A 19,029-nucleotide genomic window follows, 5' to 3' on the forward strand; every position below is an offset into this window, starting at 1 on the left:
GAAGTCAGGGGAATTTGTGAGGCAGCAAAGAACAAGAAGGCACCTGTCAGGTCCTGCCTAAGGGAAGCCCAGCAGTCACTCGAGTGTGTAGTTCTGCCCTTTGCTGTCAGAGAGTTCTCTCAGGCCAGAGTTACTGTAGAAGATAGGGCCAGTTCAACTATTGAAACACATATATCCCGGGAGAAAAAGAGAGATGGCCCTGTCTTTCTGTGTTGGCTGAGATCTCTGCGTAGTATTCCCTGAGAAGCTGAGCCATGATCAGAGCTCATGAGCTTAGCTGGGTTGTCGGATTTTGCACTTCGGACCTGAACCACAACTCTGCAAAAAGAACATTTTTCTTTTAAGATTTTTATTGGGGAATTGGGGGATGGGAACAGCGCTGGGGAATTGGGGGAAGGGGAACAGACAAGTTGCTGTCCTTTTGTTCTTCAGTCTAGTTGTGAAGGACGTTGCTCCACCGGCCCAAGTTGGGACCATCATTGCGCTCTTCCCGGGGTCGAGGCAGATAAGTCAACGGCTACTGGACGGCCGCTCACTGCAGCTGCTGGCCGCTCACACTGGCTGCTGGCTACATACGGTAGCCCATGGCAACCCACTGCCACAGGGACTGCAGCCCATGGCGTCGCTGGCGACTCATGGCAGCCTAGCTCCAGGTTGAGCTGTTGTTCAGCATCTTAGCTGTGGAGGGCAGTGTCACTGGCCCTCACATGTGGGATCCGAACTGGGGCCCTCTGGCGTCTCAAGCCAGTTCTTAACCATTGCGCCACTCGGCCGGCCCAAGAACATTGTTTTTTAAACTTTTGCAAACCAGACTTAGCCTTGGTGGTCTGACAACTCTATTATTTATTGTTTTTATTTAACTGTGATATTTTCATTCCCAAACAATACTAGTTCATTGGAGGAAAAGACATTACCTGTAATAAACAAAAGAAATAAAATGTCTCGATTTATTTACATATATATGCACACTCGCACACATGTGCTCACACAGGCCCACGTGATTTCTAACCTTGCTTCTTATTAATATTTTCTGAACATAGATATTTACCTTCATAGCCATAACAGTAATTGAAAACTGTGTATATTTTTATCATAATTTACATAACCCATTGCCGAGTTTGGACTCAGCTTGCATCTATCATTTTCTAAATTACAGATAATTTGATGAGAAATGACCAATGCTCTGATTTATAAAAACATCAATTTTATAAGAAGATAAAGGGCTTTGAGCTAAGATAAAATTCAGTGTGCACCAACTTTTCAAAGTGTAGGATGTTCCAGAAAGGGATGGGTGAGTCTAGCTCACAAAGCCTGGGCTGGCGGAGCCAGACACCTCTGGGCAGAGGTGCACAGAGCTTGGCTTCTCTCCTGTCCTGGGAGAGAGCAGGCCACCTGCCTGCCGTGGTCACAACGTCCAGTGTCCTTTCCAGCACCGCAGGCCCTGCTGGGGCAGTTGCTCTCAGGCTTTGCACTCATCAGGACAGCTGGAAGCTGGTTAAAAATACCTATTCCCTGGCAGCACTCCCAGAAGCTGGACTTCTGGTGGGCCAGGAAAAGCGGGCCAGGTGACTGGGATGATCATGGGGATTCTGCTAACAGCAGAAATCAGACCTCCAGCCTTGTCCACAGTAGGCACTTTTTGGTCTTTTACAATAAATTGGGATGCTCAGAGATGAACGGGAGGATGAGGCAGAGCGTGCATGCCCGAGCATCCAACCCACCTGTGCGCCCCACCTTCCGTCTGGGTGGCCCTACAGCGAAGAGCTTGTTTGTGTTGTTATCACAGGCTTCTCTGGGTTGACAGAAGAAGCCTTTCTTAGGCTCTTTACCCCTTTGTATCTATCTACTCAAACGTTTCTTGCGCATGTAGTAGGCCTGGGTGCTGTACCATCCCTACAGTGAAGTGCGGATGGATGGGGCCGCTTATGAAACTCTTTTTGGGGGTAACTGCACCCCCAGCACAGTGCCTCCTGAGACCACGCCGAGGGAATCCATCTGCGTATCTGCAGCAGGTAACTGGCAGGAGGTTAAGCTCTGTAAAGAGTTAGCGTGTTCGTCAATTACCCCCACACTGCATGTGCTTTCTGTCTGCACCTCCCAGTAGGACGCCGCAGGAGCTAGGCTTCCTTAGGTAAGAACTTGGGTCTTATCTCCCCCACCAGCCTTTCCTGCCTTTCTCAACCCCATCCCATGCTTGGCGCCCAGGCTGGGCGCAGGATGTCGCTAGAGTCTCCTCTAAGGTCACGTTTCTTCTCCTGTCCCCGTGAGGGCGGGGACAGGAGACTGGGCTTCAACGTCGCCAGCAGCGACGCCCACGTTTGCCTATTAACTCCAGCACCCGCTTCGAGTCCTTCCTCAGGGCCTCGGGGCTAAAGGGAAACCTGGGGCGGCGGGAGGAACCGTTGGGGCGCCCGCAGCTCCGAGCGCCACCCGGGGAGGAATCCCGCTGGAAGCTGGGTGCGCGCTACTGCTGTGGTTCGGTGTCCCAACCGCCGGGGGCCTGGCGTCCCCTCCTGCCGCTGGAATGCGGTGCTCCTCACCCACCTGCAGCGATTCCCGCCCTCCGGGTGATGCTCTCCCCCATCTACGATGCTCCTCCCACCTACAGTGTTTCCTTGACCCCGCGGTGCTCCCCCCTCGTAATGCGCCCCCCGCTGCTTTTCCCATACGCGATGCTCCTGCACCTGCGATGCGGCCAATCAGCCGCGCGCCCCACCAAGTGACGCTCCCCAGCCCGCGGCGCCCCGCCCGCAACCCAGGTCTTGCGCGCCCGCCCCTGGCCGCCAATTGGCGCGCCCTGAGCAGGCGGGGCGAGCGGTTCAGAGCTGCGGAGGCGCAGGAGGGGTTCACTGGCTGCCTAGCGCCCAGCCCAGAGCGGTCTCCGGCCTGCTCGCCATGGACCAAGACCGTATCCCCTCGACCCCCAGGGGCTCCTTCCGAAAGTTCCTCGAACAACTCTCCGGGGCCGGCAAAGCCATCGGCGTGCTGACCAGCGGCGGGGATGCCCAAGGTGCGCGACCGCCTCCCCGGGCTGGGGCGGAGGGGAGTACCGACCAGAAGGGATGGGGGAGCCAGGGAGAAGGAATGGGGGCCCGAGGCAAGCGATGGGAGTACCAGGTAAAAGAGAAGTGTGTGGGAGCAGCTCGGCGCCCAGGAACCGCAGGGGTACCTTCCGGGGGCGGAGCGGGCCGTACTACCCTCCGACTCACTGCGGAGGCGGGGGAGGGAAGGATATGGCCGCAGAATCCTTATCCGAAAGATCAGTTTTCCACCTCCACGTTTATTTTTTAAATTGAGGCTTGAGATGGGGTCGCCTGGAACGCCCTCATCCGAGTTCTAGGAAGGGGTCAGACGCCCCTCAGAAGCTGGGTTACAGCGAAGCCACCTCCGATGCCACGCCCCCTCTCCCGCCCAACGTGGTAGGACTCGTGTCCCCCACGCAGCGCTGGCAAGGTCCTTGCTGCTGATGGCGGGACGCTGCTTGGGGCGCGGGGGTCTCCGGCCACTGTTCCCGGGCGCCCGCCACAGCCTCTCCTTTCCGCTGGGAAATTTTTTTAAAAAGGCTTTCCACCGCCCTAATCTCCTGTCCCCTTAAGGCTCATGACCAAACCGAAAACTAAAATGGGTCACTAGGCCTCCCCGCCAGCCTCTCTGGAAGGGAAGGACCAGGAAGCGTGGACACCGGGACGTCAGCAGCACCGGTCGCGGACTCCATGCTCCCCACCCCCAACGTGGAGGCGGATTTCCGGGGGAGATCTGGACGCGAACCCGGGGACCGCGGACGCACCAAGAGAATATCTCAATTTAATGGGGGCAGGGGTGACACGGCCACGCCCGACAGGCTGGGTGCAGTTGGGGGCGCAGGGGTTCCCAGACTGTTGGTTTTCGGATCCAGGCAAATCTCTGGGTGGTGCGAGCCAACTGCTAGAAAGTGGATGTAGGTTTCCCAGGCAAATACGTCCTTGGAGACTTAAGGGTCAAGCTGGCTGGAGACGCGTCCCGGAGCTGGCGTTTGGTTTTTATTTTCCCCTCTGCCCCCCCCCATGAGTTCAGAGGTTCTGATGCCTCATTTTTACCTGTTTCCAGGCCACACCCGGCGGAGGGATGTTCGGGTGATGGGCCTGGCGCACTCGCTTGAGTCCACCCAGCCGGTGACCTTCCCTTTGCCCTTGAGCGGGGCGGGGCTGGCGCGGGTGCGGCAGGCTGGGGCGCTGTTGCCGCCTGTGGCGCGCGCCTACGTGATGCCGGGTCCGTCGCTGCCTGTGCGCCCTCATTCCTGGGCACCTAGTGCGTGGCGTGCCCAGAGCATGGGTCCCCAGAGCGTAGGTTACCGGAGAGACCCTCCGCGACCTATTGAAGGCAGCTATCGCCGCGCCAGCCACCGCCCGGGCCCCACAGGCCCGCCTTTGCTACAGAGGGAAGCAGGACTATTCTGATTTGGTATTTCTAGTAAAGTGATCCCAGGTACAAACATTCCAGAGAAAGAAAACGTTGATATAGCAGAGGCTGGGGTTGGGGAAATGGCAGAATGAAATAGATGACATTGCCCAGTTTCCTTAAATAAACACTGGAAGACATGCTTGGTGGGGTCGCGTGGGGTCATGGGGCTACAGTGGCTCTCCTGTCAAAGGCTTGAAAAGCATGTGTGTCTGGAGATGTTGGTACAAATGAGGAAGCATCTTAAGTGAATCGCATCCTGCGCCTCCAAAGAGAATATAAATCATTGGCACAGGGAGAGGAACTGGTCTTAAGTCTCCAGGCTTCGAGGTCAGAGTTTCAGGTTATTTTACAATTAAGGTATAATGTCTGTAGAAAAATGTCAAAAAATAAAAAAAATACATATATATATTTATTGGGGGGGGGTCATTCTTTTGAATGCTTGTCCCTAAGTTTGCCCAGCTACCTGTACTTGGTGCACAGGCACTCAGATGATGGTGCAACAGACAGAATCAGCACGTTCACTGGTTCTTATCCTGGCTTTGCCACCTGTGAGCAGTTCTAAGAGTTCACTAAGTCCACAGCTCTTCTCAGTGGAGAAGGATATACTCTGAGAACCAAAAATCTAGGAGAAGGTTGCTGGGTTGGTGTCCTGTCAGGTTAATGGGAGATGCAGTTCTTGCTTCAGTGGGTAACATCACATTTGATGGCCTTGCTCTCAACTGGCACATCTGGGCTGTCCTACATTCCTGGCAACCCACCCCAGCCGGTTGTCTGGGCATTTTCCCTCAGGCAGAGCTGAGGCTGTTGACGGTTTTTTCTTGGACTTGGTGCAAAGTGCCAGGCCTCCTGTTTTGATGTGATGTCTGAGCGTTTGGATGCACTTCTCTCCAGAACGCCCATCCTGAGATGTGCTCAGAGGCTCTGGCCTTGGCAGACACAGACCCTTAGAGTAGGTCATTCCCAGAGATGTTGTCTGTTGCCCACCATTCTTTCACCACTTTATCTGGATTCTAATACATCAATGTTGGGTTTCCCCCAGAAGAATTTTGCTCCCAGCTATAGAAGAAGGTGAGCATGCCCACGTCTGCATTTCCTGGTATTTTTCTAATCAGATGTGCAATTATGGTAAAGTGTCATGTCAAGGTGACCATGGCTGCTGTGTATCAGCACATTTTATGTGCTAGGAGTTTCATAGGTCTCACATTCAGGCTTAATCACATGGTTCCAAGACATGTGCATCTTCATTTTGGAGGTGGGGAGAAAGACCCACAGCGAGATAAGTGCCTTAGCTAAGGTTATGCAGCTCAGTGGCAGCGGCAGGATTTAAGCCGTTTTATGTTCTCTCAATTCAAGTACTTTCCAGTTGGTCATGCTCTTACGGGTCCCCTCTCAGGTGAAGTCATAAAGCCTAGTTATGGCTCCAAGATGGCCAAAACCTGACTTGCTCAGAATTATACAGATGACTTTTTGGCAGCTTTGTTCCTGAAACAGAAAACATCTTTTTACAGTGCTAACAGGCACTTTACAATAAAGCGATAGTGACTAAAGCTATGTAACACTTGATTCCAAAATGATGAAATGCTTTTTCCCCCAATGGAATTGATATTGTGTATTTATTTTTAAAAAAATCCCCTATCTATATTCCTGACTTCCCTAGCCACACCCATTAAGGAAGAGTATTTCTAAGGCTAATTCATTTTCTCATTCTTTGGTTTTCTTCTGTTATCGCAGAAGGAATCTGCAAATTTAAACTGATTTTCACTATAAGCTAAAATAGGTTTCATGTTGCCAGACAGACTTAACCGTGACTAAGTGCCTGCCCTCCAGCCAGACTGTGTCCTCACCAAAAATGACTCATCGCCTTAGACGGTGACTGTGGGCTTTAGGAGGCCTGGTACAGCTGGCAGTGCTGAGCAACAGGGGATGCTCAGGGCACACTGATGTGACAGCTGAGCTCTTTTCTGCCCAGGACAAAGTAAACCCAAATACAACCTTTCCAGAGAGTTCATTGAAACGAGCCTGTGTTGTCTCTCCATGAATAGGAAGGATGACTAACATTTAGGGACCAGTGCGATGTGGGAGATTCAGGTATTAACTCATCCTCATTTGACACATGAGCATGGGAGCTTTGAGATTAACCTCCTGTGCCTGGTGCATCTCAGCTCTGAGCTGAGTTCTGCTAAGTGGTCAGGCTGCAGTGGGAATGGGGGCCCGGGACACAAGTGTCATTCCCCGGTGCAGCTCTGGCGCCCAGCACAGCATGTGGCCCTTGCAGGCACTCAGCTGTTTGGTGACTCTCCATCCAGGCATCTCGTCAAGGAGTGCGAGTGCGAGTACTTCCTTCCACTGGGAGTTCTATTGTAGCTGTCTTCTTTTCTCATGAAGTTGTGTGGATGCATGAAACCTCCGCTGATCCAAAACAAAGCACTCTTACCTACAGAGCAATGTCTGGGAACCATGACCGTCTGGAGGTTAGAACTTTGAAACCCTAGTCAGCAATGGGAGGCTCTGGACGGGGCCCAGGTGCCAGGTAGGTCTTTCGCTGAACCTGTCTTTCTTGAACTCCACCTTGGGGCCCTGCTTGGGTTGGCTCCTTTTGTGCCCACCCAAAGCTCTGCTGGCTTTAGAGCCCAGTTAGATGCAAAGGGCAACTGGGAACAGTGGGCACCTCACCTCACACAACTCCGGGCTCCTTACCATCCTGGAACTCTACACATACACATTCTGTCATGGGATCTTCTCCATTTACAATGTAATAATTTAGCAAAGATTGTTGGCTGTAGAAGGCAGTGTGTTAGAATGATAGTGTTAACCCCAAGTGTGCCGCGGGAAGTCTGTGCAGTTGCATAGCTGTCTACAAATGAAGACATTATGTGAGCTACTCAGATGGCCCTTGGAAGCCAGACATCCTGTCATCTTTCAAAGAAAGCATGTTTTTCCCATTGGTGACAGGAAACTAGGAGCTTTGATATCGACCTGAAACCTCTTCTCAGGGAGAAATGGGGCCATTTGAATAAGCTGTACCCATCTGGTGGGCTGTCAAAAGCAATTACGACTAGAAACGTGAGGCAAGGGTAGCACTGTGCTAATGGCAGACACGGAAACACAAAATCGTCCATCCAGTATGATTGTACTTGTGGTGAAAAGCTATCTTTGGATACAAAACAGATGGCCATCTGTTAAGAAAGTGGTTTGAGTCATGCTTCCAGTTACTCTTTTTAATGGACTTCCTAGGGTGCTGTATTTTCCCAAGTGTCTGCCACCAGCCCTGTACCCCACTGTCTTCCCCACCGTCTACTTAACTCAGTGGAGATTAAAGCCACTGCAAGTATCAGGAGGGAAAAGGTGGCATTGCCCCTAGGGACCAGCACCCTGAGCACCAAGCCTTATTCACAGGGCCCTCTTTCCCAGGGCGTGGGATGGGGCCGAGGATTTTTCATTTGCAAAGTGAAGAAAGTGGAATCACTCGACTCCTGTCTCCCTCCTTCCCTCCTCCCTTTCCCCTCCTACATGAAAGGCTTCAGCCCACAGGAGGACAGGGAGGATGTGTGTGACACTGCCCTGGGCCCCTCCTGGCCCTGCTGCTGAGGGCTTACAGCTTCCTGTCCATCCTTGATGCCCTGAGCCTCCTACGAGCCTCGCTGAGATGCAGAATGATTTTGAAGGTCTAGGGGAGGCCTGGGAATTACCAGAGCTGCCGGGCTGTCTGGTCGGCGGAGGACCATGCTTGAGGCCTGGGTCACCTGGGCATTTTGAAACCCAGGCAGTTCAGACACTCCCAGCAGTTTCCTGTGACGGTTCTCCGACCTTGACAAAGATTTTGACTGAATTGTGTCCTAGGACCCTTTCTACAGAAAGGTGGAAATAAGTGATCTGGTCAGAAGTTTCTTTGCTTAAAAGATGGTGGACAAAGGGTGCTGCAGGGTGACCCGTGCAGCCATTCCTCCTCGTTTTTTCAGCTCTGCTTTAACATGACAGGTTTCGTTTCCCTTTCCATGTAACTGTTCAACAAACTAACGGTGACCTCCTTGGTGAAGGCACACCATGGGGCCCCTCCTTTCAGGGAGTGACCTAGGGGTAGATGAACAGGAGAAGGAAGTGCACTGGGGAACAGCCCCTCTTCCATTCAGGGCGGCCCGTGTCAGGGACCCTCCAGCTGACCCTGGGGTGGGGGTGGGAGTGAGCCGATGGGAAGCAGCCTGGGAAGGCAGAAGGGGGGGGTCTGCAGAGCCCACGAGGAAGAGGTCAGGGCCAGATGGGCAGGGTTCTGCATGGGGCAGGCAGTAAGGACTTTTACCTGTGTAATGCTGACCTGGAAGCCACCTGGAGGCACTCTGATAAGGGCGGTTTTATGGAGGGAAGGGAGAGGGGACTAGAGGCCAAGTTTAGGGTTTTGTGAGAAGTAGGATTGGGCTGTAGGGGGAGACTGTCGAGGGTGGAGTGGGCACCTAGCAGGACCGAGGGGTGATGGATGCATTGTGTAAGTGGGGGGTCTGACCTCTGAGAGGAGCTGATCTATGCAGCAGGAAGGAAGGCAGAGTGTGGAGCTAACGGGGTGAAGGCAGTTACGTTGGTCAAAGGGCATTTTTTACCACAGTGCTTATCCCAGTGACCTAGAGGAGACAGGCCACATTGGCACCTGGGATGGAATAGCCACCACTTTCTCATTTATTTAATGAGGCCGTGCATGGAGCCCCATCCTACACATGACTTTAAGCTTGTCGCCACACAGACATAAAAAGTAGAAGAAACAGGTGAAATTAACTTGAAACGTGTATCTCATTCAGTCCAATATTTCAATCCATCATCAATTTTAAGAGTGGTAAGGTAGTCCACCATCTTTTTTTGGATACTGAGCCTTTGAAATCCAGTATGTCTCTGACTTGGCACCTCATCGTGTCCAGTGGCTGTCCAGTGACAGTGGGGTGATAGTACCATGCCGCTGCTCTTTAGAGGGTCTTACTGAGTGTTTATGTTGAAGTTGGAATGACACGCAGGGGCTGCTGGCCCTGGTCTCATGTCTGCCATGGAGGCTGAGACCCACTGCGTGGCAGGCATGCTCCCGTTGTGGCCTTGGCTGGCCTGGAGTGTGCTTTTCCAGATGTCGACTTGGCTGGCCTCTGTCACCTTCCTCCTTTCTCCCTCAGTGAATGCATCTCCAGGAGGCCAGCGCTAGCTTCTACAGGACAGTTGCAGCCCCTCTCCACAGCAGCACACTCCAGCCCCCACCCTGCTCTGTGTTTTGTTCTCCCCCAGCACCTGCCACGCATGGTTGTCACGTGCTTATCATGTTATTGCTAACCGCTGGGATGAGCCCAGCAGGGCCAGCACCGTCCCCTGGTTTCTCAATGACATAGCCAACAGTGCCTGGAAAAGATAGTCCATGCATGTGGGTTGGTTGGATGGATGGATGGTGAGTGGGTGGATGAGGGATGGATGGACACATGGATGGTGCATGGATGGATGAGAGGGAGGGAGAAGGCAGGAAGGAGAGATGATGGATGGATGAATGAAAAACCCCTTACTGATTTATCTCAAGATTTCCACTGACTTGAGCACAAGACCCGGTGACTCATACCGTGCTCTGGGCGGGGACGCTCCCACTCGATAACTTTCATTCACAGAAGCCAGCATCCTGACACAGTTCTCCGTAGGATGCTTTTTTCCTGCCCATCCCTAAGTTGTCAAAAGGGGAAGCTTTACAGAGAACTTCAGTAGCAAGAGCAAGTTAGGGTGTGTTTTAAGTTTTTCTGCCATGTTCCACATCTTTGCTTTGGCACAAAGATGGAAACTCTGTGAACTCAGGGAGAGACCAGTAAAAGGGCCACCTGACTTCATTTTCCAAAATGAAGTTTAAATGTTGAAATTCGTAAAGCACTGGTTACAAGTACCGAGACATGCAGGGAACATGGCTCAAAGGTTCAGTAGGGAGGTTTGTCATACTCCTCAGCTTACACAGGAAATGAAAGGATTAACCCTGATTATTTTATTATAATACAATCAACATATTTCTTGTTTCTTACAAATTACTCGAAGTTTAAATTGTATCAGATCAGAATCCCAGGAGGCATTTGGAAACTGGAGGTCCACCTCACTCCCTGACCTCAAGGAAGAGATGATCTTAGTGACTGACTTACCTGCGTGATGGTTCAAGAAGAAGCCTTTACTATGAAACGTCAAGGAAACAATTTAACAATCTACTCTTTCTCTCATATCTAGAGTAATTACCACACACTTCCCACTTAGCTCCTCCCTAGTTTTCTCAAGGTTTATTTATTTTTAGTTCCCATCACAAGACTATATATCCCCTGAGGACCGGGGTTTACATTTTTGCAAATGATAAAGAGATTATTTTCAAAATATTAAGATTTGGACTTGGGAGCAGGGTTACATTTTCATGGAACTAATTATGAAAGTTGTTTTAGTTCCTAGGTCTGGCTTCCAACATCAAAACGAAGGCAAAACGAATGGACTTGCCTGTGCCTGAGGTGTTACTAAAAACAGCAGTTTGAATGCAGAGTGAAAGGCCCCCAAACAGCCTGTATTCCGTATGGATGGCAGCTGAACCTCAGGACAGTGCTCAGCAACACACTAAAACTGGCAGTGCCCACCCAGGAGACTGTCAGACCCCAGTACCAGGGACCCATGCCTTTGTCCTGGCCATGTGTGTAAGAGGCCATTGGCAAAAACTGGCTTTCTCTGTGTTCCTTGGTGTTTGCCCTCCAGGCTCCCAGGTATCAGTTTTGGTCCCTGCTGTGCACCAAATCTAAAAGGAGAAATGGCTAAGGGAGCAGGCCCCACCCCACACAACCAGACAGGAATGGGGGCCCAACAGGCATTTTTTTCTTAAAGCCCCCTTTAGTGATTCTAAGGTGCAGCCATTGTGCCAGAGTGAATTAGGACGTCTTTTGAGATAAAATAAAACCAAGGCCAGCTTACACTCCAGCTTCATCGTTTATTAACTTGGCTCCCTTGGCTGTCAGTTTATCCACTCAGTGCCCAACGTCCCCATGTCCCCAGTGGCTGAGGCACTGACCTAAGTTAACCAGTGCTGTTCTGTGAGCATGGACACCCCGTCCCGGCCCCATCAGGAGGCTGCTAGCTCCCAGCTGGGGGAAAGGCCAGCTGGTTTCACTAAATTACACAAACTGGCAAGCGAATACAGCCTGTGTGGCTGGGCCTGGCTCTCAGAAGCAGGGGCAGGGCGGAGAGGCACTGCTCAGGGTCCTCCCCTGCCTGGGAAACCTGGGGGCCCCGGAGCCCTTACCTGCGGCCACTGCAGGCTGAGGGGTGACAGACCATTTCCCAGGTGAGTACAGGTTCACCCCGGAAGTCAGGGTGGAATTGAGGGTGACGGGCTGGTGTGAAGGTATGTGCAGAACTTCTGGGGCAGGATTTTATTCCACAGGGATCTCCTGGGGTCACGTCTGTATCGTGTCCCGCTTGTCACAGTGTCAGTCCTGCCATTTCTTATCCACTTCTAACCCCCCCACCCCAGTTTGTCTCCTTTTATCATGCCTTTATGAAGGGCCCCTGGGAATGGGGGCCTCAGGAAGGAGGGAAATGGGGTGTTAGCCGTGTGACTCTCCCATGATAAGGCATTGGTGTGGTTCAGTGTTTGCTGGCTAACTTACCAATTGCAGTGGCGTTGCCAAAGTCCTGGACTCGCAGAGCCTGCTGGCAGGACTGTGAGGAGCTCATTTACCAGTTAAGGTCTGAGTGTCGAGGAGGCTCCATGCACACCTGACCGCAGGCAGGAGGAGATGTGGGTGTCAGCACGTGGATGCAATAAACCCGCCCAGGTGTGAGCATGAGGGGCGGGCCAGGAAGCCTCCCTAGGGTACAGAGAGGGCATCAGGAGGCCCTGATGCTGGGACTCGGGACGGCCCTGGGGGTGCTGTGGGTCTTGCAGTGCGACAGAGCATGAGGTTCAAGGACGAGCATCCAGGTGGGCCCAGCAGGTAGGAAGAGACTGTGATGGGAGCGTTCCTGTCCTCTCCCGCATCCCAGGAGTCTGGTTTGACATGCCAGGGCCCCGGGGACTTGAGGGAGGGACATGGGCACGTTCATGTTTTAGAGAAAGCACATCAAAGGTGACACAGAAAACGTCTAAAAAAACGTGAAAGTACAAACTGCACAGTGACAGCACTACAGTGTCATGGCCAGTTTTCTATGGGACTTGTGTGCTGTGTCCCAAAGGGCAGGTAAGGGGGCAGGACACTCATTTTCTACCTGGTCTGTCATTGTTTTAAGACCTTATTTTTTAGAGCAGCGTGAGATTCACAGCAAAACTGAAGGGAAGGTACAGGGATTTCCCATACAGTCTGCCCCCGCCTGCCGTCCTCACATGCGCAGCCTCCCACATCGTCAGCACCCCACCAGATGGCACATTTGTTACAATCCATGAGTCTACAGTGACACATCATCCGTGCTTACATTAGGGTCACTCTTGGTGTTGTCTATTCTATGGTTGTGGACAAATGTGTAATGACACGTGCCCACCATTCTAGTGTCACACAGAGTAGTTTCACTGCCCTGAAAATGCTCTGTGCCCCCCTGTTCATCCCTCCCCTCAACCCCTGACAACCACTGATCTTTTCACTGTCTCCATTGTTGTGCCTTTTCTAGATTCTGTAATATTTTTTAACCAAAAGAATGTACTTACAAGTTACTTGTATAACAAACGAAAGAGAAACAGCTGTGTTACTTATTCTGGCCATAGTGAAGCTGGTGTTAGAAAGAGGTGGCGGGGTCCGGGGTGGGGGAGACAGTGCCAGGAGAAAATGTCAGCTTTATGGGCAGGAGCTGTCAAGGGCACTAATGATACATGGCTCGAGGGGCTGAGAAGCAGTAAGAGATATATGGGAGGAGGAGAAAAAGATGAAGGTTAAAAAAGTGATTGTGGCTTAAAATGCTAAGTTTGACCTGGATGGACGAGAGACGGCCACTGATGAATTAGTAGGTTGTTCAAACTCTGTGTAATAAACTAGGTTTGACATGAAGTAATAAGACTACCGAATATATATGTAAATATAGCCACATCAATGTAGATATTAGACAGACATTAAATATTGATTTATTTCCAAGATATACCCAAGATTTTCCAGCTACATAAATATTGTAGCCTTTAAAAAATTGTCACCTTGTGGAGGCAACAGTCTTATTCTAGCATTTCAGACCTGGCTCAACATAGTTTGGACAATGTTGACCGTCTTCTGAGCAGGTTTGCATATAAGTATATACAACATCAGTGTCTGTGTCCGGTGAGTGTCGATCAGGGCCACTGAACCTTTCATGTGTTTTTTTATTCACCAGAAGTATCCCTTATGTGATGGTCCACATTCTCCAACATGCTTAGTCCTGACTTGTGGTTCCAAAATTTAAGTTTTTAGAAGGAGGCATATTGGAACCGGTGGCTGTCCAGGGGTGGCTTGGCTGGAATAAGCCTTGCTGCCACTGCGGAGGCACAGGACATGTCATCTCTGAAAGGAACGGCCCTCATTCCTTGTCACTTCTCTCCCCGTGGTCTTAGCCTGTCAGTTAAGACAATGATACAGGATTTAGCAGATATGAAATCTAGACTGTTCACTTGGCTCTAGACAAGGGTGCCACGTGTGATGGCTTCAGCGGGAAGCAAGACGGAGTGTGAGGGCTCAATATGTCACACAAAGGGCTTTAATTTCCCATAGGTCCTCTGAGAAAGTGTGGGAGTGGCCTAGCTTTACCTTGGTCAGGTGTTATTTATAGCATGTAGGTTTAATTCACTTTTCACGAAATTGCATCAATGACTTTCTATATAAGGCCATTGACAGTTTTTTTTTTTCACACGGGTAGCTGGTGGTGGAATTAATTTTCATCTCCTCCTCACATCACAGACCCGTGGTCCTTGTCAGCATCATTTTCTTTGAATTTGACTAACTGCACATAGGCGCCTGGCCTCTGTAGTGTTGCCACTGGACAAAGTTGTTGCAAATTCGTCCAGAATCAAGGTGGCCTGTGCGTGTCCCGAACCAGTGAGCAGAGGTGTTCTGAGTTCAGCGTTGCCTAGGCCCCTCCCCAGTGCTGCTCATCTGGGAACCTCCTGAGGTGACCATTCCCCGTGGTCACAGTCAGTTACTTGCCCGGCTCGTCACTAACTGCTGTCCTGTCCCCTCGCAGGTATGAACGCCGCGGTCCGAGCTGTCGTGCGCATGGGGATCTACGTGGGGGCCAAGGTGTACTTCATCTATGAGGTCAGTGCTGCCTGGTGGTCCTGCTCCCTCTGACTCGCCTGGAGCTCTCACACCTGCCTGCATAGGGCTCTGCTGACCGCAGCCGGGGTGGGCGGTGACAGCACGCTCAGGTGGCCAGCAGGGAGCCCTGGTCCCAGGAGAGCCTCCCAGGGGCAGCTTACCTGGAAGGGTGTGCTCCCTGGCCCAGATGCACATGTGGGTGATCCGTGTCAAGGGAGCGAGGGGAGGAAGGACATGAGACAGGGCACAAAATGCCGTTCTGATATCAACTACTGATCTGGTAGGATCAGTGATCTCAAACCGCTTGTGTTTTGGCTCTCCTTCCTTGTAGAGGCAATATAGTCGTTAAAAATGGGGCTGATTTTGACTAAACATTGGAATAAGTGGGGAAAAGCGATCACTTTGAGCTTTGCACCATTAGTGTAAAGCCCAGACCACCTCCCTAGTACCTGTTTATCTGTTTACGTCAAAATGAAAAGTCTGAAATCCAACAGCAGCCATGGCCCATTATCTCCTGCTTTTGAGGTCCTGGCAACTTAGAAGTGAGCAGTGTCTGGGGGGGAGGCACCAGTGTAGTTTGGACTACAACACTACTAAGAAAAAAAAAACATATTTAGTTTTAAATGTATATACATAATAAAGCTTTAAAAATGGGAGGAAGAGAATATTTTTTAAATGGCCTAATTCCTTCAAGGTCACTATGTTTCACTGGGATTCCTCCCAGTATTTAGAGTATGTTTCTACCTACCGTTGCAGTGATGATTTTTCTATGTGGTACATACATTCCACAACTATTGCTTTAAGTATCTGTGTAACATTCCATCAAATTTATGTCTCATCCTTTAGCTGACCGTTTATGTACTGGTTCACTCCATTCCCACACCACTGGATTATTTAGGTCACTGCCCATTTCTCAACTACCCTAACACAGAAGATCCATACTAACATGTGAGGTTATTCTATGCTTTGTGTCATTCTGGGGACCCCAGGATGTGGCACTGAGTTAGAAGGGATGGCCCTTACAATGGCCTTGATGTGTCTCACCAAAGTGATTTCTGTTCCAGCCCGCCCCATCCCCACGCCCACACTGTGCCCAGAAGTGGTGCCAGCCACATTCGTGGTTCTGGGGGTGTGGCCCTCCTCTCAACTCCCAGAGCTGGCATGGGTTCCCGGGTTATTTACTAGAGTCATTTTCTTCTTTTGTGACGAGGTGGCTCATGGTCTTTGCTCATTGGTCCAAATAACCACTTGTTTATTGTTTTTTTGCAAAGACGTTTCCTCAGATGCTTTGGTTGCTTTTTTAAACTGTGGTTCTGTGGGTTTGGGGTTGTACCTATCTTCTTTGGGCCATGTTAACACAATGAGGCCAATTAAAGCATTTCTAGACCACTGTTCTGTCATTTTCACTTCAGATGTTTTTAGGGCCAAGTTGCCCTTGTGGAGTCCATCCTGGCTGCCGTCACTGAGGTGGAGTGAGCATGTTAGGCACGGGCCGCCCTCACCCTTCCTCTGCCTCCCCTCCCTTTGATATTCAGTGTGCATACAGATGACTTTTCCCTGCTACTGCTGAAGAGCACGTGCATGCACACAGCTTCCTCTGCCTCTTTGTTTTATTGTATTTTATTTGGGGGAAGGGGAAGGGATTGGTTGCATCCTGCCTTAGAACTTGAGAGAGGACAGTACACCCGGCCTGATGCCATTTCCTGATATGTGAAGGCAGTTTTACAAATCTCTTGGGGGTTGGAGCCCCCTCAGGTCAGCTTCTCCTGTTATAATTGAATAAACGTTTTCAGCTTTGCTGTAGACAGATCCATGTAGACTTCTGGTGTCTGGCAGGTTCCCCCCTGAAACCCTGGGTTTCGCTAGCTGCTGGCTGTGCTGGTCTTGGTACCCTCCCACGTGAGGCTGCAGCCTCACCAGGCTGAAGGTCCCTCACTACACAGACGCACTTGGCGTCCACGATGACTTTGCAGTGTGGGGAGAGAAGGGAAGGAAGTCATTTCAGTCATTTCGTAGCTAAAGGAACTGACTGGTCTTCATGGACAGCTCACGTTCTCTGTCACTGCTTGTCACTGGGAAGGCTGGGAGGAGAGCTCTAATCCCACATCAAACCAGTGAAAGGGTCGTGTTTCAGCCCCAGGGACATTCATGTCTGGAGACATTTGGATTGTCCCATTATTGGGGGGGGGGGAGCAGTTACTAGTGGGTGGGTGCCAGAGATGCTGCTCAACTCCCACAGTGCACAGGACAGCCCCCCAACAAGAAATTGTCTGGCTCTGAATGTAACAGGGCTGAGGTCAAGACACCCTGCATTAAACCAAGGGACAAATCTGTACTTGCTGTGACTGGCCATCATCTGTTGGCAGTGGGGGTGGGGCTGGTGGCTTCATGCCTGTCCAACCTCTGGTTTTGAAACTGATATAGTGACTGGTCAACATTAAGTCCTACTTAGATGTAAGAGTTTTGTTATGTGATTTTCTTTAATTTTTTTTTTACTTTTGCAATTACGGTTGACATACAATATTATATTAGTTTCTGGTGTGCAACATAGTGGTTAGACAATCATTTACCTTATGAAGTGATTGACCCAATAACTCTAGTACCCTCCTGACATACATAATTATTACAATATTATTGACCATATTCCCTATGCTATACTTTACATTCTCCTGACTGTTTTCATAACTGTCAATTTGTACTTCCTAATCCCTTCACCTTTTTCACCAAGCCCCCAACCATGCCCCCTGCTAATTTGGCAACCATTAATTTATTCTCTGTACCTATGAGTCTGTTTCTGTTTTCTTTGTTTTGTTTTTTAGATTCCACATATAAGTGAGAACATATGGTATTTGTCTATCTCAGTCTGACTTATTTCACTTAGAATAATACCCTTTAGGTCCATCCATGTTGTCGCAAATGGTAAGATTTCATTCTTTTATGGATAAGTAATATTCCACTGTATGTACAGAGGGTGTCAAAAATGTATACACATTTTAAGAAAGGAAAAAACTATTAAAATTGTAATACTTAATACATACTGATAACAAAAGATGAAACAAGTCATGTGTATACATTTTTTTGGCACCTCCGGTATGTACCACATCTTCTTTATCCAATCGTCTAGGTTGCATCCATGTCTTGGCTATTGGAAATAATGCTGCAGTGAACATAAGGGTGCATATGTCTTTTCGAATTAGTGCCTTGCATTTCTTTGGATAAATACCCAGGAATGAAATTGCTGGGTCATATGGTAGGTCTATTTTTAATTTTTTGAGGTACCTCCATACTGTTTTCCATAGTGGCTGTACCAATCTGCAATCCTATCAACAGTGCACAAGGGTTACCTTTTCTCCACATCCTCACCAATGCTTGTTGTTTGTTGATTTATTGATGATAGCCACTCTGACAGGAGTGAGATGATATCTCATTGTGGTTTTTATTTGCATTTCCCTGATAATTAGTGACGTTGAGCATATTTACATATGTCTATTTGCCATCTGTCTGTCCTCTTGGGAGAAATGTATATTTAGGTCATCTGCCAATTTTTTAATCAGATTTATTTTAGTGTTCAGTTATATGAATTCCTTATATATTTTGGAGATTAACCTCTTGTTGGATATATTATTGGTGACTATCTTCTGCCATTCAGTTAGTTGTCTTTTTGTTTTATTGCTTTTTGTTTGTTTGTTTGTTTTTAAAGATTTTATTGGAGAATCGGGGAAGGGGAACAAACAAGTTGCTGTCCTTTTTGTTCTTCAGTGTAGTTGTGGAGGACGTCACCCGACTGGCCCATGTTGGTATCATCACTGCACTCTTCCCTGGTGAGGCAGTTGCTCGCCGGCCATTGGACAGCCACTCATGGCTGCTCACGGCAGCTCACAAAAGCGCATGCCAGCTTCCAGCCAGCCCAACTGCTGCCTACGCTGTCACCAGCGACCCATGGCAGCCCAGCTCCAGGTCAAGCTGACATTCCCCATCCTAGCTGCAGAGGACGCAGCATCATTGGCTCGCATGTGGGATCTGAACCGGGGCCCCGCTGCTCAAAGCTGGTGTCCCAAGCCAACTCCCAACCAACATGCCACTCAGCCGGTCCTGTTTTATTGTTTTTGCTTTGCAAAAACTTTTTAGTGTGATGTAGTCCCATTTCTTTATTTTTATCTGTGTTTCCCTTGCCCAAGGAGACATATCCAAAGAAATATTACTAAGAGCAATGTCAGAGTGTTTACTGCCTGAATTTTCTTCTAGGAGTTTTTATGGTTTCAGGTCTTACATTTAAGTCTTTAATCCATTTTGAATTTGTTCTTGTACATGGTGTAAGTAGGTGGTCCATTTTCATTTTTTTGCACGTGTCAGTCCA

The 19,029-nt window shown here is 49.8% G+C and overlaps 1 protein-coding gene across 1 annotated transcript in view; it reads left to right on the top strand.

Moving 5' to 3' along the window:
* The first annotated feature begins 2,801 nt into the window (after positions 1-2,801).
* Positions 2,802-19,029, top strand: part of LOC109372334 (ATP-dependent 6-phosphofructokinase, platelet type-like) — an 84,303-nt gene continuing 68,075 nt past the window's right edge. Inside the window, exons 1-2 of the mRNA XM_019625425.1 lie at positions 2,802-3,010; positions 14,599-14,672. Coding sequence (XP_019480970.1) covers positions 2,896-3,010; positions 14,599-14,672 — 189 coding nt within the window. The 5' untranslated portion in view covers positions 2,802-2,895. The remainder of the gene's footprint in view (positions 3,011-14,598; positions 14,673-19,029) is intronic.

This window comes from Hipposideros armiger, unplaced genomic scaffold, assembly GCF_001890085.2.
Source record: "Hipposideros armiger isolate ML-2016 unplaced genomic scaffold, ASM189008v1 scaffold_626, whole genome shotgun sequence".
NCBI lineage: Eukaryota > Metazoa > Chordata > Mammalia > Chiroptera > Hipposideridae > Hipposideros > Hipposideros armiger.